We start from the raw sequence: 27,256 nt of genomic DNA on the forward strand, positions 1-27,256 counted from the left end.
AGCGGATTTATGTACATGCAGTGTGGGAATGTCAATGGTTCTTTATTCAGCTGCTACTCATCCTTATATATCGTTTCCTTGCTATTGTGCAGAGTGCTCTGTCTGGTGCCACAGTGTAGACATGCTGTACTAGTGTACAGCAAAACACAATACAGTACGGGCAACACAGACACTGGACTCTTTTAAGACTGGCCTAAAAACCTTTTTATTCAGAAAGGCGTTTCTTACTTTTTAAATCTATTTTATTATAGTTTGTTTTTAACTATGTTTTACTATGTACTGTGGCACTCTGATATTCAGAATGTAGAGTGCGTTATAAATTAAATAAATTATTATTATTATGATTTACGATGCATGGAGCACAGTATTGTACAGGAAAACACAGCACAGCTATTGTGAGTGCAGTATAATCCTCCGATACTTCCACAAAGACATGCACCTGGTCTGACCTTCCTGGGTCCCCACTGGGTGACACAGCAGGGCGGACACTGGTCTGCTGACCCTGGGCCCCTGACTTGCTGTGAGGACCCATGGCATGTCCCTGCCCTGCACTCTCTGTCTGGACCAGGGGCACCTGGAAGGGCACCTGTGAGACTGGGGAGAAGAGTTTGTAATGAATGCCTCTGGACATAAGTCAGGGATAAAGAGATGACAGCAATTTAGAAAGAAAAAGGATTGGTGTCCTTTGTGATTTACTCTCATTCTCTCGCTCACACTGCATCTGCTGAAGATAATAACACAGTCAATAGGCTGTGATTTATCATACTCAGTTTGAGATGACATTGAATTTAAACTACTGGATTTGCATAACTTCAAGTCAAAAGACAAGTACAGCCGTCTGCTCCTCTCCCCTCCTCTCTCCCTCTAAAGCACAGGGTACTGGTGACCAAGTGTTGGACTGGCCTGACACACAGACAGCCTTTGAGCTGAAAGATGATGACATGTAATGAACGCCACTGTCAGAGACAGTGTTATTACTCACACAAACATTCTCTCTTTTAATGTTTCACAGAGAGGATCCCCATTTCCGGAAAGAACATGAGAGAAAAATCCTGAGAGAACATGAGATTAGCTGCCAAACACACCTGATCAATCTGTAAAACAGCTTTTGAACGCCATTTACTGTAGCTTTAGAAAGGTTCTAGAGATGTTCAGTTGTAATAATCTCATAATTATGCTGCTTCCTTCAACCACCATGTACAATGACCAGCAGGGATAAGAAGTGGCAGGAAGGAAGGAGACATCCTGAGTACTCAAACAAGGCCTTGTGAATCTGCACTGTGTCAGGAGAAGGTACTTATCTAATCCTACCCAATCACAGTCTGTCCAGGGGCTAGAGGGAACAGACACATTTCACACAATCTCAATAATGAAATTGACCTCCCAATTATAAATGCAATTAATTTGTGAGTTTACAAGTTAGCTCTGCACGACATGCAGATACATTCTGAACAATGAATGTGTGTAGACTGTAAAGTAGGATGACATGTTCTCTCCCATCAGCCTGTGGTTCAAATGAGGTCGTAAGGAAAGAATGATGAGGAGACGGGAGAGGACACGGCAGGAGAGGAGAAGCGAGGAAAAGAAAGGTCTGAAATCCTACTTAGACAGACCAGGAAAAGCTTTTGACCTGATATCATAACGACCCCATTGGGTCTAATTCCACCTTCACTCAGGTTAGATTGAGCCCCAACCCACCATCAGTGACTGGTGTACTAAGACTGGCCCTTTCTAATGCAACTTACATCTTTCTCTGTGTCCCTGGGTCTGTGTGACTTAGTAGGAATGTTGTCTGAATATATCCAGTGACCTCATTAAGGTTGCAACGCCTCCTCAGAGACATGTCTACAGTCGCTAACAGATGAGTAATTAACTAAATCACTTGCTACAGATCATTATAGTCCCTCCTGGATACCATGCTCAATCCAAGGTTGGTTAGGCCCCATCTGTGGCTAGGAACATTAGTAGATTTGCAGTAACTGTGGCTGTTTGAGGTGAGGTGCACTTGTTACCTGCATTGGGCTCCTCAAGGACTCCTAAAGGAGGGTGGAAGGGTTTATACCCTGGATTACTATTACCAGGTTTATAGCACGAGGCCCTAATTTAAAACAGTACTCCGCTTTCTTTCTCTTTCATGCAGTGGTGAGAAGCAGGGGGTCATATTATTCTACTCACATCCATTCTACAGACCCAAAGCTTTTCTTCAGCAGGACAAACACGTTGCAGCTGTTAGGCTCTGTATTTGTGGTGAGGTCTTGTAACAAGGTCAGTGTGTGTTATCCTCAGACCAGATGGACATCCTTTTGGTGTGCTGGTGCTAGTTGTAAAGGAGCAGCTATGGTATACCATCTACAGTACAGCTGTGTCGTTCACTGTCGTGATTTTGTCCTCTGGCAGACTGGTTTCAAAACGCAGGGAGAGATTTACGGAGGTTCCAGCAGTGACCCATGCTGGTGGGCTGTCTACATGGCCAAGCCCTCCTGCCAAACATGTGGACAGGCCCCTGATATGTGACCTGGAAGTCAGGGAAGGTCTGCAAAGGTTGATAAGTGCAGTCGAATCCAGATCAACAAACACTGTTCAGATCCGAAACATGAACCTGAACCCGACTCTCGCAGCCAGGGGAATACAGCAAAGCCATGAGGAAATCCTAAGCTGTACATTCTGAGTTTGTCTGACTCAAAGAGTGTGATCTTGGGGTAAACATCTACAAAGTAAAACTGTATCTCATATCTCTCACTTAGCATTTCTTCCACGTGCAGTTGATTTGGAATAGGAAAGAAAGCTGACAGAAATTAAATTTTGTATGCTTGAGTGGCAAGTGAGGCACTGATGACAAGAAACAGCTTCTCGGATAGGTCATTCTGTTTTCTTGGGGAGATTTTAACAGACTTAGGCTATAACCTTCTGATCAAGCAACATTCCATTTTAGCCTATCGGAAGGAAGTCATCAAATACCTCAATGTTTCTGCGTAGCGATTTAGAAACACTACACAAGCCTTGTCCTCAGACATGTGAAGAATATATTTCAAATATGCCTCCCCCAGTTACATCGGGTTTATCCGTGAGTTTTTTTAGATGAGCTAAGCTGTAGAAACCGGGACGCTGCTCGCCGGTGACATATTTTCAATTATAAAACTGAATGACTCGGTGAATTAGACGAGCAGCCATTTCATGTCGACAATCAGACTAGGGTACACGGAGCTCCGTGAGAGGACATGACTCTCTAACGGATCTGTCTGTCTCACCAAGGCTGGAACCTGGAAGGCCAATTTTTAAAACGTACCTTCTACCCGAATCCATTTCAGGGATTACAGACTGGGGCAAGACAATTTTAACAGCTAGCCTATACTGTTTCTCAATCCAATATACACATTGGATTTATGTCCAAAGTCAGAAAGATAAATAAAAGGAAATTACTGCTCTCGTGAGTTGAACTGAAATTCCTCTCTAGTCAAATACCTACACGAACCATAGGCTAACAAACTCCTTTCAAGTTTAAGCACTGCTTTAAATGGGAACATCTAATACATGGAAAACACTAGTTCATGGCTAATGAAACACACAGCTATCAATAACAATTAAGTCGACCGCTCTGCGCCATTTGAGTAAATGAGGTTAATTTCAACTAAGTAAGCAAATCTGACCACATGCTGACTTGCGGTTGATCGGCCTTAACGACCACATCGATAACCACTACGTCACGTATCCAAACAATGTGTCCAGCTTGTGTATCCCAAATCCGGTTTACGGCTGATGAAACACCTTAGCATCACATATTGATGAATTCTTTTTGTCTGTTAATGACTGTGACTTTAATAGTAAATCAAAGCTAGATCAGCATTAGCCAACCACGTCGATACCTTGCACTGAAAGCCCTTACTGACCAAATCAATAACCACCGCAGCATGAGCCATGTTTCTTTCTGATTGGCTGGTTGACACAGTGGTGTTGGATCGGTCAAGTCACGGGGGAGTATCAATCACTGACCACACATGCTTTACTGCATCAATATGCAGCTAGATTGTAGATGGACGCTAAGTTTGTTCACCTGGTGTAATGTTATTTTGTCAAACTGAACTGAATATGTTGTAAATTAAGAATATTTAGAGTACATCAGAGAGAACCAGCATCTTAGAGCTACTGGTTTGCATCTCCATCTTCATACACACACTAGGGATGCACCAGGGGACACACAAATCATGGCCTATATTCCATTCCTATCCCCTCTGCTGAGGCAGCATGAAACATTCATCTATCTTTGCCTCAGGTATTTCACACTCTCTGAGCCCAACTAGAGTACACTATGAATCCATTACTTTCTCCAGGTAATTGGAAGGAAAGGGTGAGGTAGTAAATATAAGCCAGTTTGTCTTCTTGTTTTGCAGTATATGACCTTGATTAATTACGAGATGACACCCACCCACGTGGCTATACACACCAACGCTGACCAAACAATTTCCTTGAATTGTTTTCAGTGGTAGGACTGAGTGTGTTGTCATGCACACGTGCACACACATGTACACTGGGCTATAGCCCATAATGCATGCTGATAGATGCTCCTCTGGGAAAGAAAGTCACTTGTTTCATCTTTCAGAAGTAAACAAATCTCACCCCACACATACACTTCCTGTTTCACGCTTGTGTCCAAATACAAGAGGCTCAATATTGGTTCAACTGGATGTTGTCCCCCAATGTTGTCTTAACAAGCTTCTTGTGCGACCCAAAATAATATCTTGTCAGAGTTCTGACTTTGGATACAGATCTTTTCTATCCCATGTTTATTGAACAGATGGTCATCTTCTCTTGAGAACTCTTGGTCCTTGTTAAATGAGGACATAATGAGGCCCACTGCAGCTAATGGCACCAAGGAGGCAACAGAGAATATTAGCTCTCTTACACCTTAAACCCATTTGTGCTTAATCAGCAAACTAGCTGTTCACAGCAAACTTCAGACATACTAAAAGACAATAAAATATCTATTTAAAGATAGAACGATTTGTCAGAGGGCATTCAGACAGCGAGCCAATCTCTGCAGGAGATCAAAGTATTTAATCATCACTGACACATTCAAAGACAAAGACAGTTGCAATGACAAAGACAAACACTGGCCAATGGCACGCTAATAGGCCACCTGAGACTATCTCTGATTGGCTAGACCAGTGACCTGTCCAGGACACAAGCTTTTCTGAGGGAGAAAGAGAGATGGGGAGAGTGTAGACAGAACACACTTGTGTTTGACAAATGAGTGCATCTCGCCCCCCCGTCTGACTACTGACAACAAAAGATAGATGACAGTGACATTCTACACTTGGCCTTTGACATACACAAAAAACTATACACAGCACAATAAAAAAACTGTATAAACTACAAACACCAGTCCTCTCCGACAGTCCCATGGTCTGACAAACCCAGCATGTATTGTTTTACAAAGACAGATTTCCCCTAAAAGATAAATACATGCAGCTGACACTCATTTTGATCCCACATTTGATTCCGATGAAGCAAACTTGTGATGTGAAAAAGTGCAATATATAAAAATAGTACACACAGAAAAAAATATTCTAATGTTCAAACTGCAAGTATGCATATCCATTCCCTGCCAGTATTGATGAGGAGTCAGTTTATATCACAGACCTCTCAGTTTAAAAACTCAGAATTTCAGTCTTGCCATGTCCTGGTGATTGCTTGGTCATATCTTGGTTGTGGTCAAGTGTATGAAGGTGACGAGACATTACAGCTGCACTTTGAGCCAAAGTGGAGCAAGAACTCCACTTGACTATGTTAAAGACTTAAAGACTTTGTTTTAAACATTTCTTGCTTGTGATGTGCCATCACTTGCTGTTGAGGTCATTTCTTGATAGTCCTGGACCTTAGCTGTCTCTTGATAATCAGGTGATCGCTCTCCTTCTCTTCCTGATCTAGTCCGATGATCTGGAATCAGACAATAATAAAATCAGATAAGCTGGATCAAAACCATGGAATATTGAACCATTGGAATAATCCTGGTGTATGGGCCAGTTTAATCTATTTAACAGCTGACCCCTAAGGTTGGTGACATGAGATAGTGTTCTGACCGGGTGGGAGAGGATGTCCAGAGGAGATGAGATGTCAGTCTTGTACAGCTTCCTCCTGGTCCTCTTGGGTTTGGTGTTGGGGGCTGAGGCCTTCTCCTGATCCACAGACCTGCCGTTCACTATGCCCATGATGGTCTTGGCTGAGGGAAAAAGGTATAAGCAGACAGACAGGACCAGAGAAAAGGTAGACAGGCAGTGAGAAAGAAGCAGACAGTCAAGATGTATGTGGACATATATAATTGAACTGAAGGTTGGAATTCATCCACATACAGAAACAAAGTGTGTTTCTGTGCTACAAACGAATGACATACAGTGTAGGTTGAGTGGGAGGTGTTTTGAAGGGAACAGAGGACTTGCTGACCTTTGCTCCCCAGCAGAGTAGGTGAACTCTGTAGGAAGTCTCCGATCTTCTGGAGAGTCTTGTCCTTTTTGGCCTTTAGGCTGGCAGGAGACTGCTGGTTCCTCTGCTCGGACTTCACTCGCAGCACTGTAGGAGACTGGGAACAGGAACCACAAACACAATCCAGGTCAGTTCTTTCTTCTCAACTCTTTAATAGACCAATGAGGGAACAGGGTCTAGCCAGGGGCGGAGATGGTAGGGTCCAAGGGTAGCACTCTCTGCTAGCTCGCTCTCCTGACCTGCAGGTTAACCTTGGGGGTTCCTCTCAGACGCTTGTTCTTCCTGTTCTCACTCCCTACAGAGACCTGAAACACAGAGTCCAATCAGGTTAGGGGTTGACAGACTGGCACAAGCACGCACAGTGCTTCAGTATGAGTGCGTGTCGTTGGCTGTAGTATATTTGAAGTCCCACACACAAACACAGTACACTTACCATCTCAACACTCTTCCTCTTGTGTGTGACCTTGACGGTGGTGGAGTGTGCGTCTCCCTGACGACGCAGGTTAAAGGTGTTGGGCTGCAGGGTAGAGAACTGGATCTCTACCTCCGGTCTGGGGAACCGAGACGCTCGGCCTCCCTCTGTACTCATCTCCAACACCTAGACAATCACAGACAGAGAGAAATAGAGGAAGACAAAACCCCATCGATATCACACAAGTGCAAACACATAAAACACACACAATCAAGCATGTAGTGTGTGCTCTCCGCTGACCTCTGGTGTCTGGAGGCGGAGTTGCTCCTGCAGCTCCAGCAGCCTGCGCTCCTTCTCAGCACCGCTCTGCTGGAGGCTCCTCACCTCCTCGCCGAGGGCCTCCACCTCTCCTCTCCACCGCTCCTCCGCCCTCGCCCCATCCTCTTCTCTCAGGGCCTCCGCCCTACGAGCCCTCTCCTCCTCCTCTCTTCTGTTCAGAGGCTCCTCTCCACCAGGGAGCTGTGAGGAGAAACACCTTGTAACTGGAGATGACTGCACAGAAGGAGAGTTTCTGCTGCCTGCCAACTCTCCCTGGTTGCTGCCAAAGTATACCCAATAGGCACGCACGCACACACACACACACCACATTCACAAGCGTGCCACTCTGCACTGTACATGCACAACCTGGGAACACACACCCGTGTTCCTAGTTACCAAGGGGGCCCGGGCGACAGGGCTGGGCTACAGAGAGATGCTCGGAGGTGAGGATCAGAGTGCTGGCTGATCAAAGAAGGGCAAAGATCACTAACGACCTTCCTCTAAACTCCCCCTTTCTCTCTTCTCCATCCCTCCATCTCTTCTTGCCAGCTGTCTTATCCTCCCCGCCCTCTTTCAACCCTTCCCTCCAACCTCTTCTCTATCCCCCAGAATCTCACCTCATTAGCTGCGGCAGAGGTCTTCCGGAGGCAGCCATCCTTCAGGCTGGTCAGCTCTAAAAACCCCCCAGAAAGAACATCAGCACACACATACACTGGATCCCTCCCGTACGGTCAACTAACGGGTTAGTTACAGAAGGGACACTGGAAGACCTTGGGTCAGCGCCTCACCTTGGGTCAGCGTCTCAATCTCCCTGACCCGGTCCTCCAGAGCATCCTCCTGCTCCTTCTGGGTCCTCTCCTGCTCTGAGAGAGCCTCTCGCATGCCTGCTATCAGACGCTCGTTAGCCTGGGTGCCTGCTGGTCGGGACCCACACAAGCACTTAAAACCGCAACATTTCAACAACATGTAAAAATGAACCAAACTCAAATTGTATGTCGAGCACAAATTTGAATAAATGAAAATGAATACATTTTCTATTTTCTCTCTCACTTACGATGACTCTGTTGGTTTTTCTCCTCTGCTTGTCTGTCCATCTCTCTCTTCCTCTCCTCACTGGCATCAGCCAGCTCTCTCTTGGCCTCATCTAGTCTCTCCTGCAGAGCTGTGCATTCAGCCTCTCTTTCAGCCAGCTGCCTCTGCAGCTCAGTGCCTCTGGTGCAGCTCGCTTCAGACGCCCTCAGCTGCTCCGTCAGGAGACCCACCTCTGCCTGCAGGGCGGTGGAGTTCTGCAGAGCCCTGGCTGTGGTCTTTGTCTCAGCCTGGTTGAGTTGGGTCTGGGTCTGGGCCAGGGCCTGCTGGGTCTCCAGCTCCAGTCTCAGCTGACTGCACTCCTCCTCCCTCTCACACAGATGACCTTTAATCTCCGTGACCTCCAGCTGCAGGTCGGCCACCTGCCGACCCCTCTGGGCCGACCTTTCAACAGCGAACTCGCACTCCTTTCTCAGAGCATCCATGGTGGCGTGGAAACCAGAGGTGGCGCTCTTCTGCTCTGATGACACCCTTTCGACTTTGTTTTCGGCTTCCTGTCCAACTCGGACTACTTCCTTGCTCAGCTTCTCTCCTTCCTGTTTCAGCCGGTCCACTTCCTGTGTCAGAGCCTCCACAGTCTTGGTCTTATCCTCGACTTGGTCCTCCAGCTCCTTCTGGAGTGTTTTGGCGTTGGCCAACTCTTCTGAGAGCTGATTTGTTGTCTGGGACTGGAGGCGGAGTTTAGCCTGCAGTTCAGTGACCTCCGACCCCGCCTTCTCAGAGGTAACCTGCAGCTGGAAGATTCCGTTGACCAGTGCCTTGTTCTCCTTAGTCAGACGGGCTGTGTCCCTCCTCTCCTTCTCCAGGGAGGTCACCAGCACCTCCCATTCCTCCGTTTGAACTTCCAGGTCAGAGGTCAACTTGTCCACGGTCTGCTGAAGTGCCACACGTGCTTGCTTGGCCTCTGCGCTCATCCTCATGTTCAATTCCCCCTTTTCCTTCTGATCCTCACTGGTCCTCCCAGCCTCTGCCTCCATCCTCTCCAGCCTCTCCTGTAGGGCCTGCTGCTGAGCTTGGAGCTGGGAGATGACCTGGTCCTTATGACCACACTCCTCCTGCAGTCTCCTCAGCTCCTCCGGGCCTGAAGACACACACTCCTCCATCACCACACCTGGAAGATGGAAGAGAGGGGAACATAAGGATAGGGGAGAAAGAACATGTACAGGAAGGTCAACATCTGGTGTCCCGAGACTAAAAACACATCAGTCACTCCAACCATTTATCAAATGGCCTAAGCACCCCACCTACCTCTCTTCGAGGCCGGCAGGTGGAGGGGCTCCTCCAGAGGGTCTGCACTGCGCTTCCTGCTCTCACTCTTCCTCATCTCTCCATCTTCAATCCTCCTCCGCATCACTCCATCGTGGTCTCTTCTGACACAATTGCAGGTCTTTCTGAGCTCCAGGATCTCCAGTCTGATGGACTCCACCAGTTCCCTCTGAGGACACACACACACAGTTAATGAATGGAAGGCCATGCACAGGATCCACAAGGACAGTCATACATGCAAGTCCAGTCCTTACGTCTCTGGTGGCCTCTTCCACAGTGAGGCCCATGGCTGTCTGCAACTTTGAGATCATCTCATCCTTCTGCAGACAGATCTCCATCAGCTCCTGCACCTTCCCCATCTGTCTCTCCACACTCTGCAACATCAGGCTAAATCATTGTATTACTGTGTCTACCCAATATACACTGCATGTGGACACCATGGTTTGGAGCAATACTCCATTGATATTAGATGTTTTCACTAACCCCATTGCTATTAGATGTCACTTGTCGATAAAAAGCCCACCAACAATTTTACTGTCTGTGCCACACAGCAGCTGAACCATACAGAAATGACAACTTCCAACGGGAGGCTCAGTTACAGTACCTGCTTGGTCTCTTGGAACTGCTCTTGAATCGTCTGTTTCTCCACAGCCATCTGCTCCACCTCTGGAAGGAACAGAGACAGCAACTGAGTGCCAGTTGGCTCTGGATAGCGGTGCGCGTGCCTCGGACGCCGTTAAAACAGCTGTTCTGACGAGGTAGGCCAGCGAACGCGTCTTCAGATGTGTGTGTGTGCGCTACCGTTGGTCTGCAGGTGCAGCTGCTGCTGTGTGTGCAGCAGCTCGGCGGACAGCTGCTCCACCTGGGCCTGGAGGCGGGACGGGACGCCTGGAGACGCAGCTGGCTCCGCCTCCGCCAGACAGGTGTGGGCCGCCTCCGCTTCCCGTCTGATCCGGCCCAGGTCCAGCCTCATGGTCTCCATGATGCCCTCCAACAGAGACACCTTATCCTCCTGGAACACAGAGTCAACACATGGAGATGTATGAGCCCCACTGGTGAACAGACGGCTGGAAGCCTACATGATAACATGCAGCATGTATGGATGTGGTGTAGTAGAGGATAGAGTATTAGTCCTGCTCCAAATGGCAGGCAAGGCTGTAGGGGGCGATGGTGCGACTGGGATTTGGGATGGGGGAGGGTCACCTTGGTGGTGTCGAGGTCGGAGGTGACGCTAGAACATTCGCTGACACTCTTGCTGACCAGGCTCCTCAGGATTTCCAGACGCTTGTCCGAACGCTCCTCCATGATCTCACGCTCCTTCAGCAGGCGCTCACTGGTGACAGCGAGAGAGAGAGAGGAGGGGAATGGAGGGAAAAGAGACCTTTTTATATGGCTTGCCCACAAATACAGAGCCTAAAACGCAGACGTTCTCCCACACCCACTCAGACTGTCTAGGCATGCCACTTACTTGTAATCTTCTTCTATTTTGGAAAAGAGCTCCATGAACTCGTTGGTGACCTCCTCTCTGATACGGGACTCCAGAGCCAGCTTGTCCTCCTCCTCCTTCTGAAGCCTCAACTCTGCCACCTCACACTGCTGGCACAGAAACACATACACACCTGTCACACACACGCCACACCAGCCAATAGGGACAGCTGCTTCCAAATCACGTAACACACTCTCTCTCTCACACACACACCTGGTCCAAGTCCTCCTCCATGGCTGTATGTTCCCCTTCTCCAGCCTCTAGAATAGTCTCCTCTGCCAAGCTCTCTTCACAGCTCCCCTCCTCCTCTTCATCATCATCATCCTCCTGGACATCCTCCAGTGTGGTTTCCCAGGCAACCAGCGAGCTCTTCCTGCGACCCCAGGAACGGTCGGCATTGTTTATGATCAGAGACACTTCCCTCGCTGACCTCTTGGGGGCAACAATGGGTAATGGCCTAGGGTTGACAACCACCACCTGAGAGATGGAAAGAGTACATAGTGTGACACGTGTCAGAGAGAGAAGGGTGGTGGGGGTGAGAGAGAGAGAGAGACAAAAGAAAGGAAGAGGGAAAAGGGAAAATACCACAGTCAATCTCCTTACCTTCTGAGCAACAGCGGAGAACTTGAGCACTCCGAGTGTCTCATCATACATAGAGGCACACTGGTTGATGTTGACGATCATGCAGGCCTTGCCCCGGCCACAGAAGAAGCCCTGCAGGTAGTGGGTGAGCTTGCTCTCCCTGAAGGGCACATGTTGCTGGAACCTGGAGGTTAAAGGGATAGTTCGCTCTAAAATCGACTGTTGACGAGATAGAGTTTTATCTTCAGTTTAATGTGAAATTAGTACCAGAAGTATTATATTTTTAGAAGTAACCTTTTTGAAGTTGGATATGCGTTTGTGTTAACGTTCTGGTTCTGTGTGTGTTCATGTGTGTGCACAGCATGCATCCAGGTGTGTGAGTCTGGGTATGTTTGTGTGTGTGTGTGTGAGTCCATCCAGAAGAGGTGAGGCTCCACTTACTTGGCCTGCTGGTTGAGTCTTAAAGCAGTGATGCATTTCCCCAGGATCAGCAAAGAGGTGTTGATGTTCCCCGCCTCCTTAAGGCGGTCTCCTCTGTTCTGAGTCTTGGCACACCTCTCTGAGCCAGCCAGATCACACAGGGACAACCTGAAAATACAACACAGTTACGGCACCCCAGATCCACCTTAAACACAACACATGAACAGACACAAACACACAACTCACTCGCTGATGGTGTGAACTCTGGGTACTCCCACATCTTCTATCCTCAGGATGCGGATGGAGAAAATGCTGTGGCTGCAAATAACACACAGTTAGAGTAAGCTGCCAACCGCCAGGTACAGGGATGATGGATGGTTCTGGATAAAGTTCAACAGGCCTGCTGTATAAGGCTGGTGTAGCTGTAGATTGTTCTAGAAATTGCCAACACGATAAAACTGTGCTCGATCCCGTCTTTGAATTCTACAACTGTGGTGTGAAGGATGGCTTTACTAGTGACCTCCTGCTGGAGACGTGGTTGAGCTTGGTGCTGGAGAAGCTCTGGTTCTTCTTGCCGATCTTCATGATTCTGTAGGCCTCCTCTGAGCTGTTGACCTGCACCCACTTCAGATCTACAACCCAAACAGAAGAACTCTCATCAGACTAGTTCAACATTCCACACAGACAGCTAGGACATGACCCAGGCTTTGTCATGACAGTGTCCCTGAATGAAGACATTTCCTTCCTAGTGTGTATTGAAGGGGCACCTTTGATGAAGGAGTTTCCCTTGATGTCCTGAGAGAGTCTCAGCACGGGTCTGCGCTGGGCTCCGTTGGGGAGGGGCTCCAGAAGGTCGTGGATGTTCTCGTTGTAGATCTCGCAAAACGACACCCAGACGGAGAACTTGGTGTGTGTGTCCATGGCCAGACAGAAACTGTCCTCACCCAGACTGTCACTCATGTTCAGAGAAGAACCTGGACATGGAGACCACAGCAGGTTAGAGGCCTCAGGAACAGGCTGGTCACCATCAACCAACCATCCATATTGTTGTTAAGCAGTGTCTGAGAATTTTGAGGAGAATCTGTCTGACCTTCAAGTAAGGTCGACTTACAGTTGGAACTGCTCAGACTTGATGTGCTCCTCTGGCTGTCACTCTGGTGGGAGAGAGAACAGGAGTTTTTTTTATTATACAAGAAACAAGTCATGTGACGTGTGCAGTGAAAAAGAGAAATAAATCGCTACACCCATTTACATGACAGTTCACTTTTCTTTCTTGTTGTATTGTGGGAATACATTGCATTGCGGGGACTGTGGGAAATGCAATTTGGTTCATTATCGAGGAAAGAAGCACTTGGGAGCTCAATCCCAGCCTCACCTCCTTTAGAAGCCTGAATAAGTTCCGCTTGCTGGTAACCTCCTCTTCTTGCTGGTCCTTGGTGAGGCGGGTGAAGTCTCGGCAGCGGTGAGGCTTGATGTGGTTCTGGGTGAACACATGGCCCTCAATGCTGCCAAAGATCACGTTCAAAGACCTGGGCAACAGGCCTCCGTCACTCTCTGGGCCTGGAGAGAGCAGAGTGGGAGGAACAACAACGTTATAATAAGGTTGTATGGCTGTATTGTTAGAGATCTGAATAATCAAATCCCTTTCTCACTGGACACTCAAGACATTCGATCATTTACACCTTTATGACTAAATGATAAAAAGGGAGAATTCCCTCTTCCCGGGTGGAAGCAAAAAAATACAATATTTTTTTTAAAGAACTGCCACATAACATTGGAGGGTGAAATGAGGAAGAATCAGAAATTATAATTAAAAGCTGTGTTCCTGTTGTTCTGAACATCTTTTAATGTCACGTGTAACGAGTTGATCCCCTGCCTTCATAGCAAACTGTCTTCCAGTCAGAGATGCGCAAAACCAATTGTGCCCAGCCTTACAAGGCTTTCACACTTATATGACACGTCACATGACACGTGCTGAAGCCGTTTCAGAAACGTAGAAAGACAAAGAGAGACAGATGGAGAGGAGGACAGAAGAATCCTTACCCAGGAAGGTGAAGGTCTTGCCAGCGTTGGTGACTCCGTAGGTGAAGACCAGAGAGTTCCCTCCCTCAAGCACATCTTTGACCAGACTCTTCACTGTCCCGTCAAACATCTCTCTTTGGGTGGTCTCTGGACCATACACCTGGAGAGACAACAGCGATAACAGCATGTCAAGATCAGTCAGGGACGTTTACCTGGAAATACAATAATGCTGTTAACAACAGTCGTACAGGGTAGGCAACACAACGACTGGACCATTCACCTTCTACTCAGGGTACGTTTGTGTGCGATAGCTGTAGCTCTGTTTAACATGTGTGTCTTACATGTGAGAACTGGAACTTTTGGGCAGTCTGTGAGACAGGTCTCTCACTGAGCCTGGATGACAGGGAGCAGCTAGGAGCCTTCAGAACCACCTTGTCGGGTGGCTCCATGGTGACACAATCCTGGAGACAGACCATAATGTGTGTACATATACAGGACATATTGGTTAAGGCTGACAGTACAAAGAAGGCAACTACTGTGATCCTCAATAAATGTTAAGTAATTTGCAGTACGGGTCCTGGTTAGTCACCTGAGCTTCTCCGCTCTCATTCTCAGCAGAGGTGAAAGGACGTATGCGGAGGTAGACCTGTAAATGCTCCTTTTCTAACAGCACTGAGTTCTGGAGGAAGCATAGACCACAACACATAACTAAACATACTTTACCGAGCTTTGTTTTTGTCTGACCGGAACACTGGATATGAGAACACAAGCCTGACATAAGATGAGCTATGCTTTGAAAATAGAGAGAAATGAACAATAATAATCCGACCTTGGGCAGGGAGGGGATGGCAGAGAAATCCGCGAACAGATCCCTCTTTAAATCATCAACAACCACCGGTCCGACTCTCCCCGGTTTTTGGTTGTTGAAGCACGAATCCATCATTCTGAAAGTACGAGGCAACTTTTCAATATATGACGAACGAAATGCATGTCATTTAGTTCACTAGGCTAACTGATATATAGCTAGCTAACTGGTATGTGTTTCGCTATACATATAGCTACAGTAGACAATTAACGTCGTCAGTCCGCTGGTCGCTAGCTAGCATGTTTTCTTCTTGTCTTTCCATACACGTGAGTAGAAGCCCGCAATGTAGCGTTCATTAAATCAGGAGTATATACAAACACTTGACTAAAACAATATTAATGGACGAGCACTCACTTTATAAATGTTTATATCGAGCGTTGTTCAACATTGATCCCGTTGTCAACACACATTTAAAAATACCGCCCTCTGGTTTTTCTTCTTTGGACTCTAGTTGGCTTCTTCTTCTCGTTGTTTTACGGAAGTTGGATTCCAGTTTATTGGCGCATTACCCTTCTGGTTTTTCAAATTTGACCAATCAGGTAGCCCATAGCACACAACTACCAGAAGCGGATGTCTCACCCTTCCGTCAAAAATAACTACACGTCCCACAATACATGGCAAACGGCTACATCCGCCATCTTCAAACCGCATGGGAAGAGACACTTTTTTAGCTAGCTCAGTACATGCATCTGCAAACATGTCTGTGTTCATGGACTTAAACATTAGCTCCACTACAGACAAAAAGAAACTACAGAGTGTGATTGAAAAAGCAGCTCATCGTAAGATCCATTTTTCATTCCTATCAGTATCACACACTGTCAGATTTACATGATATAGATTTGTATCTAGACTTAAATATGTCATATCAATAAACCTGTCATATTTTGAAACATGTAGCAAGAAAGCCAACAATCGAATACAAATGTTTCCATATTTTTAGTTGGATACTCCACAGTTGCCATCAACTATGTTTATGATCAGCAGCAAAACAAAAAAGAGGTAGGTAACTGAAAAGAAGTCCCTATAAGTTACATTTGTTGCAAGGATGTTCCTTCACCCTGTCTAGCAAAGATTTCTGTTTGGTTTCAGAAAATTGCTAAACCATCATGTATCTCTGAGCTGTTCGACAAGATGCCCATAATACAGGTAAGCATACATTTACTTGATATACTTGAGCAGGTTACCTTATCTCCATATTGGGCTGATATTCACCTCACCTGCCTCCCACCCCTCATTATTTTTCCTCTAGGGTAAATCCAGGCCTATCAAAGTGCTGAACCGATTGACGATTGTGGCTACAGAGGCTAGTCACTTTGTAAGTCTTGGCACAGTAGATCTGTTGGTGTTTGTGGTATAGTATTGATAGTAAAACAGACAAACCTTTTGATCTTTGTCTGTTCTGTTACATCAGAGGCCTACGGGGGAATACAAATTCTACGACATCATAGCTGTCCTCCCCAAATCCGAAAAGCTGTTTCATGTAAGTCCTTCCTTGACTGCATCTCAATGTCCTGAGGAACCTTCTCTTCCTCCCTGCCCTGTTCCACACTGGCTCCATCAGTTTAGCTGCCATCAACACAGATGGAGGTGGATAAGAGGGAATTGTTTTTGCTGAGTGCGATTCACTGTAGTTACTCCCCAACCTCGGGTGTAAGTTATACAGGATGCTGACTTGTCTGTTTTGACAGGCAGCCTGCATGACATACGATGTTGACATCATCTGTGTGGAGGTGACAGAAAGACAGCCCTTCTTCTTCAAGAGATCTCCAGTTAATGGGGTAGGATAGGTCATCTGACTTCCCTCCAAGATTTCTTGATTGTAACTCTGGTTGTTTATGGGCAGACGTTGTAACCTATGTGTGTGTTTCTCTAACCCTTTGTGTGTGTTTCTCTGTGTGTCAGGCCATAGAGAGGGGTGTGTTCTTTGAGATCAGCTACACGCCAGCGATCAGAGACTCCACCATGAGGAGGTACACCATCTCTAACTCCCTCAGCCTCATAGAGACCTGCAAGGGAAAGGTAATCTGATTACAATGACTGACTATACCAAAACGATGCATTACTAACCCACTTTTACTCGGTTTATTAATTTATATATGTTTATCTCTTTTTTTCTCTCTCCAGAATGTCATTGTATCTAGTGGAGCAGAAAATGTGAGTGTGAAAGTAGACCACGTTAAACTTGGCTACCAAAACACGTTTTTAGTTTTTGAATTAAAATGTTCCTTTCTTGTTTAGATCCTGGATCTGAGAGGACCATATGACATCGCTAACCTGTATCCTTTAGGATTCCAATATCTGTATGTCGTTCCCTCGGGCCTTTTAACTTGTTTATTGTAACAGCTGTTTATACCATTTGTGTGTGTGTGTGTGTGTATATATATGTGTACACACGTCTGTGGTGAGGCTATTGTCCTGAGTGTGATCCAGAGGCCTGCTGTTTGGGCTTTCTGAGGGAGATGCCAAATCTGCTGTCTCCACCAACTGCCGCTCCGTGTATCTGCATGGAGGTAGGCAAGGCATCACCTTAAACACTCTAGAATGGGGAGCCGACTCACTGTACCAACAACAAATAGGCAGTATAGAGTTACCCTGAGTTTAACATGAATATAGTATACTAGTTATACATGGTTGGACATAAGGGCAGGTCATCATATCTTTTTCATTGCAGAGACCAGGAAGACTGCTATGGGAATCATCCACACTATGAAGAAAGATGAGCAGACAGAGATACCAGACCAAAAGAGACCAGAGGAAGCGCCAGATGGGGAAGCTCCTCCCCCCAAGAGAGCCAAGACGGACACTGTCTAGTCAAATATAGACTCAGATTCTCATATGATTTTCTCCCAGACCCTTTTATGTGTTCTTTTTTGATGGGTATTCAACTTAGTGTTATCTGTATGGTTGTAACTGACAATAAGAATTTTTTTTTTTTTTAATCATTTAACAAACACAGAAAGTTATAACATTGCTGTTTATTTTATGATCATGTAAAAACCATGCAAATGTACAGATGAATATATAGTAGAATATGTACAGTTTAAATCCACAAGTGTATGCAATTCGTTTATTTTTATATATATATATATTTGTTTTTTTACTTAGTACATTGTCAAACAAAGCAAGCTGCTGGGATTTACTGAATATGTTGTAACTTTTTACAACAGAAAGCAATCAAAATTCAGTTATTCTTCAACAAAGCTAGTTTTAGTAATGTATAATCATACAAACACATTCCTGAGTTAGCGTTCCTTACGATCATCCTTTTCTGTCCTCCCCCTCTGTGATCAAACATTCTGATTGTCATTCTTAGTATTGAAACCATATTTTACAATGTCAGGTTCATAGGCACACAGTAAACCATATCTACTGTGAGATGCAAGTTCCATTAAGATGGGCGTCATAGGATCTCCGTCATCAGTTTCAAGTTAGCTGGTTTAGTTCTCTTGAGGTGATCAGAGTAGCATATCAGTAAGTCCAGAAGCGTCAATATCAGTCGAATGGCACCTAGCATTCCTCAAACCCTGAAGTCCTCATCTATCTCCATGTATCTCCTGGTCCTTAGACTGCGCATCATGCAGGTTCAATTTGACTTTGCTCAGGATGTTCTTGGCACCATTCTGCCACTCCAAGACACAGTCCATTGGGGACTTGCCCTCCTGCCAAGAGGAAAACAATACTCCATGAATCTCCTCACTACCAAACACATCAAATCCTAACTTGGGGAAAATGGACCGATGTCACGTTTGTCATTTTGTTCATTCTTTTAAGCCATCAAATCACCACAAGAGGGCGTAGTGTGCATGATGGATCCAAACTTCAGCCCAGGAAATTTGTATTTTGTCTGGAATGCTTTATACTACAAAAAGTATTTATCTGTGCTATAAATTCCAAATTCTAATGATACAAGTTGATCAATTAGGTTTCCAACAGTCCCTTAATAGTATAATATCTATGTTAATAAACAGTCAAGACAAGTTGGAGGTTTGTGGCTGAGCTGGAGTAGCATGTGTGAGCAGGGGGACGTACAGAGTTCTTCAGTTTGAGGTTGGCTCCATGTAGCAGCAGGAGCTGGAGGATCTTGAACCTGTTCAGCCTGACGGCATCATGCATGGGTGTGTCCCCATCCTGCACAGGACCACACAAAAACACTAAGCTGACACGTGGGTCTGAGGATACTGTGGAAGGTTAAGACACTACTGTCCTGTGGTGTAGTAGAGTAGGCTGACTTTAGTCAGTCCTACTGGTAGTCTGTAGTTTGTTATTGTGAAAGTGTGTGTGTGAGTCCTCACTCGATCTTTGGCGTTGACCTCAGCTCCACAGTGGATGAGGTGCTCTGCACACTCGTAGTGACCTGTTCTCACGGCAACGTGAAGAGGGGTGCTCAGCAGCTGAGAGGACAAAACACAACATTCTCAACGACATAATACTGTATTAAAGTCTTGTTAGAGCTGGTTCAGCTGTAGTTAAATCAGCCTAGGCCTAGCCAACACTACCTAAACAAAATCCATTGCGATGTCCTACAGCTACTCACCTTGTCTCTGGTAGAGAAGCTGGCATTCTGGTTGAGCAGCAGTTCCAACACAGGCTGACTGCCCCCCCGACAGGCACAGTGGACTGCTGTGGCCTGCAGCTGGAAATGGAGGAGGGGGTACGTTTGACAGTGAATAAATAGACATTTTGCTCACAGAGGTCGACACATACAGTTCAATCATCCCAGCTTAAGGTAGCTCTTTAATCGCTTCTTAATCCCCCCCCCCCCTCATTGTAGGTGTGTGCAGTATGGGGTTCTTGACTACCTTGTCCTTGTTCTCGATGTCAACCCCTGCCTCCAGCAGTCTGCTCACCACCTCCACATGACCGTGGGAGCTGGCTTTGTGCAGTGCAGAGCGTCCAAACTGAGACACCAGGGGAGGGAAGACACAACACATCCATTGGTCAATCTTTTTTTGTCTTCCTGCGTATGACTCTTTCACTTACTCTCTCCATCCATCATCCATCTATCACTTTATCCATCTCATTTTTTCCCTCTTTCACTCACTGTATCACTTTCACTCATGTCACTTTTTTCTCGTGCTTTCTTTCTTATTAACACACACACTCACATTGTCGCAGGCGTTGGGGTCCCCTCCTCTAGTGAGGTATCTCTCGATCAGAGGCATTTTGTTCTCCTCACAGGCCTTCATGAAGTCTTCCTCGTCCACATAGTAAGGCTGAACGGGGCAGACAGACAGCTTAACAGCTGGGCTACGTCACCTTCTCCTCTAAGCTGCCGCCTTCACAATGACAGCCATGAGGAGCTTATACAACCAATCAGACCTATTGTTATTTTACCAGGTTTGTCTAATTCGAGATTAAACCGTCTTCTCATAGAGTATCTCACCACAGCCTCTGGAGGGGGAGGAGTCTTGCGGACTGGAGCTTTCCTCGCCTTGTTATTCTTCCTCAGCTGGAGAATGTTCTGGAGGTTGTCTGGGTTCTCCAGTGTCAGGTGTCCAGCTTTGTCCACCTGTGAACCATAGTACGGCAGGAAGGGAAGTAGAGGTTGACTGGCTGACACACACATACACACACACCCATAGAGTAGTAGCATGTAGCGGGTGTGAGCAGCCAGAATCTAGTTTTCCAGTAAAAAGGGCTGATCATCAAGAAACAGCACTTCACACTCATTGATTTGACTTTATTGAATAGTACATTGACATGCGGCCCAAGCCATGGGCTATTCGTATCTCTCTCTAGCAACTGAGCACATAACAGATAAAAGGTTTTAACAAGGATCCCATATATCAGTAGCATTCTAAACAAGGTTATTAATGCCATAAACTAAAATGAAGGGTAGGACTCACACACCTTCCTCTGGAGTGGACTTACATTCAGTGTGAGGGGGACCTCCGTGTCGGTCAGGCGATCTTTGTGAGACCTGCGGTTGTCCTGCTTTTGGTTGATGGAGGTCTCATACTGGCCCTCTGAGAAACCTTCCTCTCCAGGATTCTTCCCCTCACCTCTCTTGTCTGTCACCTGGACAGAGAAGGGGGAGAGAGAAAGGGTGAGGAAGTGTGAAGATAGAGGGAATAGACTCTTATCTGTCTTTCTTCATCCATATCCCTCTATCATAACCACAATCAGGGTCTCATCCAGTGATGAAGTAGTAAACATACCAGCTCCTCCACACTCTGGAATCTCATTCTCATCATGGTCAGGCCTGGGAGTTGCAGCTTACCGAAGCTTACAGTTTAAGTGATGTCATGTCCCTGTCGTGCCTCTTATATATGTGTGGAGCTCGACAAGGCTGAGCTCATGTTCTAACAGGGTAACTGCTGCCCTCTGACCCTGCTGAGACAGAGTATGCTTTCCTGTCATCCTGAAGTTTGGGACAGGGTACAGCAATGTGTGTGTGTGTGTGTCAGTTAAAGAATATTTTGTGCTGGAAGTGAAATGCCTGTGGCTACTGCCATTACCTTTCAGTGGCCCAGACTGGAGGTGAAACTTGAGAACGTCACTGACACACACTCAGCTACCCCCCGTCCCTCCACACACACACACACACACACACACACACACACACACACACACACACACACACACACACACACACACACACACACCACCATCATCATGCTTCCCAATAGCAGTTGGCCCAAGGTAAGAAACCCAACCCTTAACCATTCCTGTAGCAGCACCCTGTGGACAGGAAGACATGAGAGGCTGACAACATCATAACACTTATTTATAACAGCTAACTGTCTGTCCTGCCTGTCTCAGATGATTAACTATGAGGTACACTGAGGTGAAAAGCTGGTTGGTTTTGACCACTGCAGGGGTTCATGGGCTGTCTGGCTATCTGGCTGGTTGGCCAGATTGTTAGCTAACCGCATGGTTGCCTTTACTGGCCTGTTTTCTTCTTCTAGAGTTTCTAGTCACAATGACTTGTATGAGCTAATAAAGATATTACTACCTGAGCTTATATTAGAAAGGAACTGTAATAAATCATCTTCTCTAATGGCCCACAGGCCTGGAGACATGCATACTTCACTGCTGTCCAGGTTTAACAAATACACACACACACAAACACACACACACACACACACACACACATATATATTGAGTTTGATCTGGTAAGACTTCAGAGTCTATCCCTGTCCGTACAGAAGTCATCCCGGTGAAATCCTCCAGAAGACCATTAGAATGGTCTTCTGGAAAAGTGACAGCTCGTAAAGGCTACAGAATGTATCTTTAGCTGTGCCACATGTGTCCACAGGGAGCCATATTTCATGGGAAACGTCTTTATGATGAGTCACATTAAGACGTAACCGTTATCTGGACATGGTTATCTGATTTCCTATAACTGACATGACTTTTACATTTACATTTACATTCCATTCATTTAGGAGACGCTTTTATCCAAAGCGACTTCCAAGAGAGAGCTTTACAAAAGTGCATAGGTCACTGATTATAACAACGAGATAGCCCCAAACATTGCAGGTCGCCAAAACATGAAGCATACACTGTAAAAAAACAAATAAGTGCCAAAGGGAAGAACTATAAGAGCATGTAGTTAAACAAATTACAATTAAACAACATGAACCTCAAAAAGTGCAAGAGTGTACCTGTAGAAAAGCAAGCAACAGTAAAATATTTCACAGCGAGTACAACAATTTAAATCAGTTACAACTAACCAACAAGAGCAACAATTCCCTCAATAAGAGACTTCACTAGCACCAAGACTATGTCTGGAAAGCCACATCTTTCTCCCTCGTTCTCTCCAACCTTTTTACACACACACAAACACACACACACACACACACACACACATTGTCATCTATCTCTTTCTCTCTTGCTATCTTTTGCTCTCATAGAAGAGCTAGATAATCCAGCAGAAAGCCTGCAGTGTACTGTACAAGGACATCACAGATAAACTGTAGGCATTCTGGTTCATTTGGTATACAGCATACATTTGAGATACACAGTTCACTCATCACCACCACCAGAGCAAGTAATATGTCTTCATACTTCATTCGTGAATTATTAATGTGGCATTTTGCATCTGCAACACAGCTGACAACTACCATTTGAAAAGCTCATCCCAAAACACTCCACACCTTTTATCACTGTAAGTACAAGTATGCTTCATATGTTCACAAGAGAGGCACATAAAGTCACTACATTTGCAAAAGGTGAAACTGTTTCACTTTCTTTCAAATTCGGAATCAGCACAACTATAACCCATAATGCCATGAAACTATTATCATTTTACATGCACACACACACTCACTATAGCCAGCATTATTGTACTATATAGTCACTGGTGACTAGTATATTTACTTGTTCCGTGGGCACAGGATCCATGGAGCCTCTAATTTGTTGGTCTCTGCTTCAGTAGCTCAGTTCAACCCAAAGGTGAGGTAGTATACAGGAGATAGAGTTTGATGTGAACTGCAGGCTGTCAGGTTGGTCTCTTATCCTCTTCACAACAAAGCTCACAACCTGTCTCCTCCTCTCCACCAATCACAACACTCTCACAGTTTACCTAGGTGTTCTAACGATGGGTGGGTAAATATCAGCCCCCCCCAAGCTTCTCTCTCTCTGTAACACTCAAGAAAAAACCTGGTGACACCAAATATCAGTTTTTATATGTCCTTCACTTGTTTGATAATTTAGTGTTAAATTGTCCCATGTCTAAAGCAGAACATAGAGTGGACTAAAGGCCATGCAATAACACCCCCCCCCCCCCCCACACACACACACCACCACCACCACAAGATGCCATATACGTGAGGTGAGGGGGGGGAATGAGCTATCAACATTAAAGCATAAAGACTGGGATACAGTTTCAGGACAACTTGTAAGAGGACAACATATTTTCATGTTGTCAAGTTGTAAAATCCTGTAAGTCATGTGTCAGGGCATTGGCGGAATAACTCGCAGTCATATGAGGAGATGGAGGAGGAAGAGCAGGAGCAGGAGGAAATGAGATGGGCTAGGAAGCACTTCATGTTAAGCTATGATGTAACACCCTAATTACACAAAGGAGCATACAGGAGTTGCATTCCTCCATGTTAAAAAGCCCAATCACATCCCTAACCAGGTAATTGCTAGGCTATCACTATAACACAGTGTATTCACTAACACAATAGGGAGTAACTATGGTGTTACAGTGCCACAAGAGCAAGCTGATATTTACTTACCAAGGAATACATACACTGTTGTTCATTCCCTCTCATAGGAATCTGAATGCAGCTGCCGTAGCTCAATACTGATTGTTTAACCTCACTATTAGGGACTACATTCAGATCTCTAATGGAACAATTCATAGATTCAACCTGTGACAACATCAGGATCAGACGAGAGTTCTTATCTTTGAGACAATTATACAATTTCATGAACGACTCCTCAGAAATGTTCTCATTAGAAGCTTTGGAAAATGATAAATTAATAAAAATGCAGCTAGCCACGAGCCAGGGCATTTGTGGAAAATCCAGTAATCAGAGAGAAACAGAACACTTCACCTATCTGGGTGAAGGGGAGGGAAGGAGAGGTAGAAAGACAATATCAGTAAGTTGGTAAGTAAAAAGGTCTCAGCTCCGGGATCAGGGTTAAGCACTACTGGTTGATAGCCTGGTGGGGTGTGGGATCAGGTTCTACAGCTCACCTACCCCATGTCCTATCCCTTTTTACCCTGTCCCTCACCTCTGCCTCCCTCTGCCCCTCCCTCCCACCCCCCTGTCTCTCTTACCACCCTGTTCCTGTTCTGGTCCTCGTGGACCTCATCTTGTAAAACTAAATCTGTAACTCAGATGTTGAGGGATCTGTATGTAGATATCAGTCTCCACCACACATTTCCCTCTCTCCTGGTCTCTGCAACCACCCACCCACCCTCCCTCCCTACAAACACACACACATACACCCTCAGCTCAGTGGATGTCAGAGCAGTACAAGGCAGACTAACACCTCTTTCACTGCAAACATGCAGGACAAAAAGCTTATAACAATTATTACAGTGTGCAGGTATTCTTTTCATCTAAATTTTTTCTCTGCACTTATATTGTGCACCTTAATCCTCCTACACTGATGGAGCCTATTGGGCAGTGGCGAAAATCTGCTATCAATATTTGGGGGGACAATTATATGACATTTTCTCAAGAGAAATTCCTGAGGGGGACACCAAAATTACTGCTGTAAAACAGCAGTAATTACTACCTACATTGTAATATGTTAAATGTATATTATTAATATTATTTAAATTTCCTTATGTTTACAGTGATTTATTGGGGGGACAAATCATATTTTTCCCAGGATGGAGGGGGTCGTGGCCCCCCGGGATTTCTGCCTATGCTATTGGGTCACCTGAGAAGAATTATTGGGCACGGCCATTAGAGTACCCCAACACAGCTGTGTCTGATCTACTGATTTAGATTTAATCAATAACTTTGAAAGAGGGAGAGAGACAAATGTATTGGGTAAAGAGAGTGTGGTGCGGAAAAAGGCATGACAGCAACTAGTGGGTAGCTGTCAGTCATAATGTCACATTCTCTCACATCACATGGGGAAGGGTGAAAGGGTAAGTGGGGACAGTAAACCGAAGAGAGAAGGCTGAAGTCACATGAGACCTGACATCATTAAAATACGCTCATACACTCAGATATGGACGCATGCACACACACATACACACATAGCAGGTTATATTAATGATATGATAAAAGTCGTACCATAAAGATCCTCATCTCCTCATCCTCATTGTCACATGGCACGTTCCAGGGAGTGGGCAGGTGTGTGAAAGCCAAGTCTGACCTGCAGAGATAGAAAGTCACATCAGCACAAAGGCATGGCCAAGATAGCTGCTTGTGTGAGTATGTGCATGCATGTGGTAATGAACAAAATTACACGTTTTTAGATATTTTTCAGTGTTTAAACAGAGACTTTGTGTGTTAATGCATATGTATGAATATACCTGTGTGTCATAGAGATAGAGATGTGTGTGTGTGTGGTATGCCCCTGAACTACTCTGGCTCCCTGGACAGGTCAGAGGTGCTGCATGTGTTGGAGCCGGGAGGGGTCCAGACACAGAGAAAGAGACAGCAGGAATGTATGGTATGTGTCCTGGTGAACACTGTACCAGTGAGTTCAGGATCACCTCCTCTCCAACAGAATGAGCCATGTAAATAGAACTGACCCTGAGGTACAGCAATGCCTCCTTCAGCTACTGACTGTCACCAAGACCAGATGAAACCATGTTTCCATGCAAAAGCAGTTGAACCCTTCTAATCCATAGGCATCAACAATCTAGCTCAAATTAAAATGTTGAATATTGGTATTGATTGTTCACTACAGTAATCATCTCACCTCTGCCTCTCCATGGTGGGAAACGTCTCTGTCATGATGTGACTTGTCTCAGGTCTGTGTGGAACTGTGTGGAGTGAAGTGGCTGGAGTCTGTGTCTGGGCTCTGAAGATTTGCTTAAGTAGTGGTCAGGCAGACTGGACAGCTCTGTGGACAGTGTCTAGCTTTCCATGTAGAAGTTAGAGGTTTATATAGAAGACTCCCACCCACTCATTCTGTGGGATTTAACCCTGTGAACCCCCACCTCACCACCACCACCATTGACATAAACTTCAAGCATGACACTTGTACTTCATGCTTCCCACAGTGTCAGTCCACAGGCCTGTAAATGACAGCCTGGCTGACTGAGTGGCCGGCTAGCTGACTGGCTAACTGATTTGACTACCTAATGTAACAAATCACAGCTAATGGTATCCCTCTTAGAATCCTTGTTTTTTATTTGTTTTATCTTGCAGCCATTTTCCCCTTTAATCTCAAGTGACTTTGGCCACTTACCAGGCTGCCATTGAATAATAATGTGTTCTTAATTACTTGCCTGTCAACCATGTCTGACTGGCTAACTGACTGACTGACTGATAAGCAGGCTGACAGACAATGAGAAAGGGAGATTCTGGTTGCTGCTTTGTCTCTATCTGGTCATCAATACTATCTGTGAAAGTGGCCTATTACACCTCATAAAAGCACCATAAAGTTCCTCTGCATAGGTGGAAACTGTCCTTGTTTCATTCCCCATTTGTATGTTCTAAAAAGGAATTCTCCTTTTTTGTCACGTCAGGGTATCGTATGCGGTAAGACATGGCAACCCTGCAGCCAGGAGGTAGGGGGGCCAACTGTGGAGCTCCAGACAGTCACCAAACAGACAGATGGACGCACTAGGATGTCCATCCCTCCAACTCAGCTGTTTGAGGGTAGTCATATCTGTGATTCAGCTGCTTTACAACATAGTTTAAGGGGAGTATGATTTTCTCATATGTGACACGCC

General features: G+C 45.7%; 3 protein-coding genes across 4 annotated transcripts; 1 reads left to right on the forward strand and 2 right to left on the reverse strand.

The window, feature by feature from the left end:
* Positions 1-5,033: 5,033 nt before the first annotated feature.
* On the reverse strand, positions 5,034-15,015 carry kif20bb (kinesin family member 20Bb). The gene is made up of 27 exons (XM_067244905.1): positions 14,902-15,015; positions 14,662-14,751; positions 14,414-14,533; positions 14,094-14,232; positions 13,426-13,610; positions 13,162-13,204; positions 12,818-13,024; positions 12,571-12,682; positions 12,297-12,368; positions 12,072-12,218; positions 11,652-11,814; positions 11,262-11,525; positions 11,031-11,158; positions 10,766-10,895; positions 10,364-10,574; positions 10,167-10,228; positions 9,817-9,936; positions 9,545-9,731; positions 8,262-9,407; positions 7,996-8,124; positions 7,825-7,880; positions 7,190-7,408; positions 6,911-7,075; positions 6,717-6,782; positions 6,439-6,574; positions 6,078-6,217; positions 5,034-5,934 (listed from the first exon to the last, which is right to left on the reverse strand). The coding sequence occupies exons 1-27, from the start codon at positions 15,013-15,015 to the stop codon at positions 5,851-5,853; spliced, it is 4,635 nt and encodes a 1,544-aa protein (XP_067101006.1). The 3' UTR covers positions 5,034-5,850.
* Positions 15,016-15,586: 571 nt separating this feature from the next.
* rpp30 (ribonuclease P/MRP 30 subunit) lies at positions 15,587-17,989 on the forward strand. The gene is made up of 11 exons (XM_067244784.1): positions 15,587-15,716; positions 15,878-15,936; positions 16,027-16,083; positions 16,187-16,252; positions 16,349-16,417; positions 16,626-16,715; positions 16,840-16,956; positions 17,062-17,091; positions 17,176-17,213; positions 17,368-17,447; positions 17,609-17,989. Exons 1-11 carry the CDS (start codon positions 15,587-15,589, stop codon positions 17,746-17,748), a joined length of 876 nt encoding a protein of 291 aa, XP_067100885.1. The 3' UTR covers positions 17,749-17,989.
* Positions 17,990-18,060: 71 nt separating this feature from the next.
* ankrd1b (ankyrin repeat domain 1b (cardiac muscle)) lies at positions 18,061-23,306 on the reverse strand. Of its 2 annotated transcripts, none has more exons than XM_067244781.1 (9): positions 23,260-23,306; positions 20,809-20,955; positions 20,321-20,446; positions 20,043-20,150; positions 19,737-19,835; positions 19,472-19,570; positions 19,230-19,328; positions 18,967-19,065; positions 18,061-18,596 (listed from the first exon to the last, which is right to left on the reverse strand). In XM_067244781.1, exons 1-9 carry the CDS (start codon positions 23,281-23,283, stop codon positions 18,471-18,473), a joined length of 927 nt encoding a protein of 308 aa, XP_067100882.1. In that variant the 5' UTR covers positions 23,284-23,306; the 3' UTR covers positions 18,061-18,470. The 2 variants fall into 2 exon arrangements, with proteins under 2 accessions (XP_067100882.1, XP_067100881.1); XM_067244780.1 differs by lacking the exon at positions 23,260-23,306 and adding an exon at positions 21,096-21,149.
* Positions 23,307-27,256: the final 3,950 nt, after the last annotated feature.

Source organism: Osmerus mordax, chromosome 10, assembly GCF_038355195.1.
Source record: "Osmerus mordax isolate fOsmMor3 chromosome 10, fOsmMor3.pri, whole genome shotgun sequence".
Taxonomy (NCBI): domain Eukaryota; kingdom Metazoa; phylum Chordata; class Actinopteri; order Osmeriformes; family Osmeridae; genus Osmerus; species Osmerus mordax.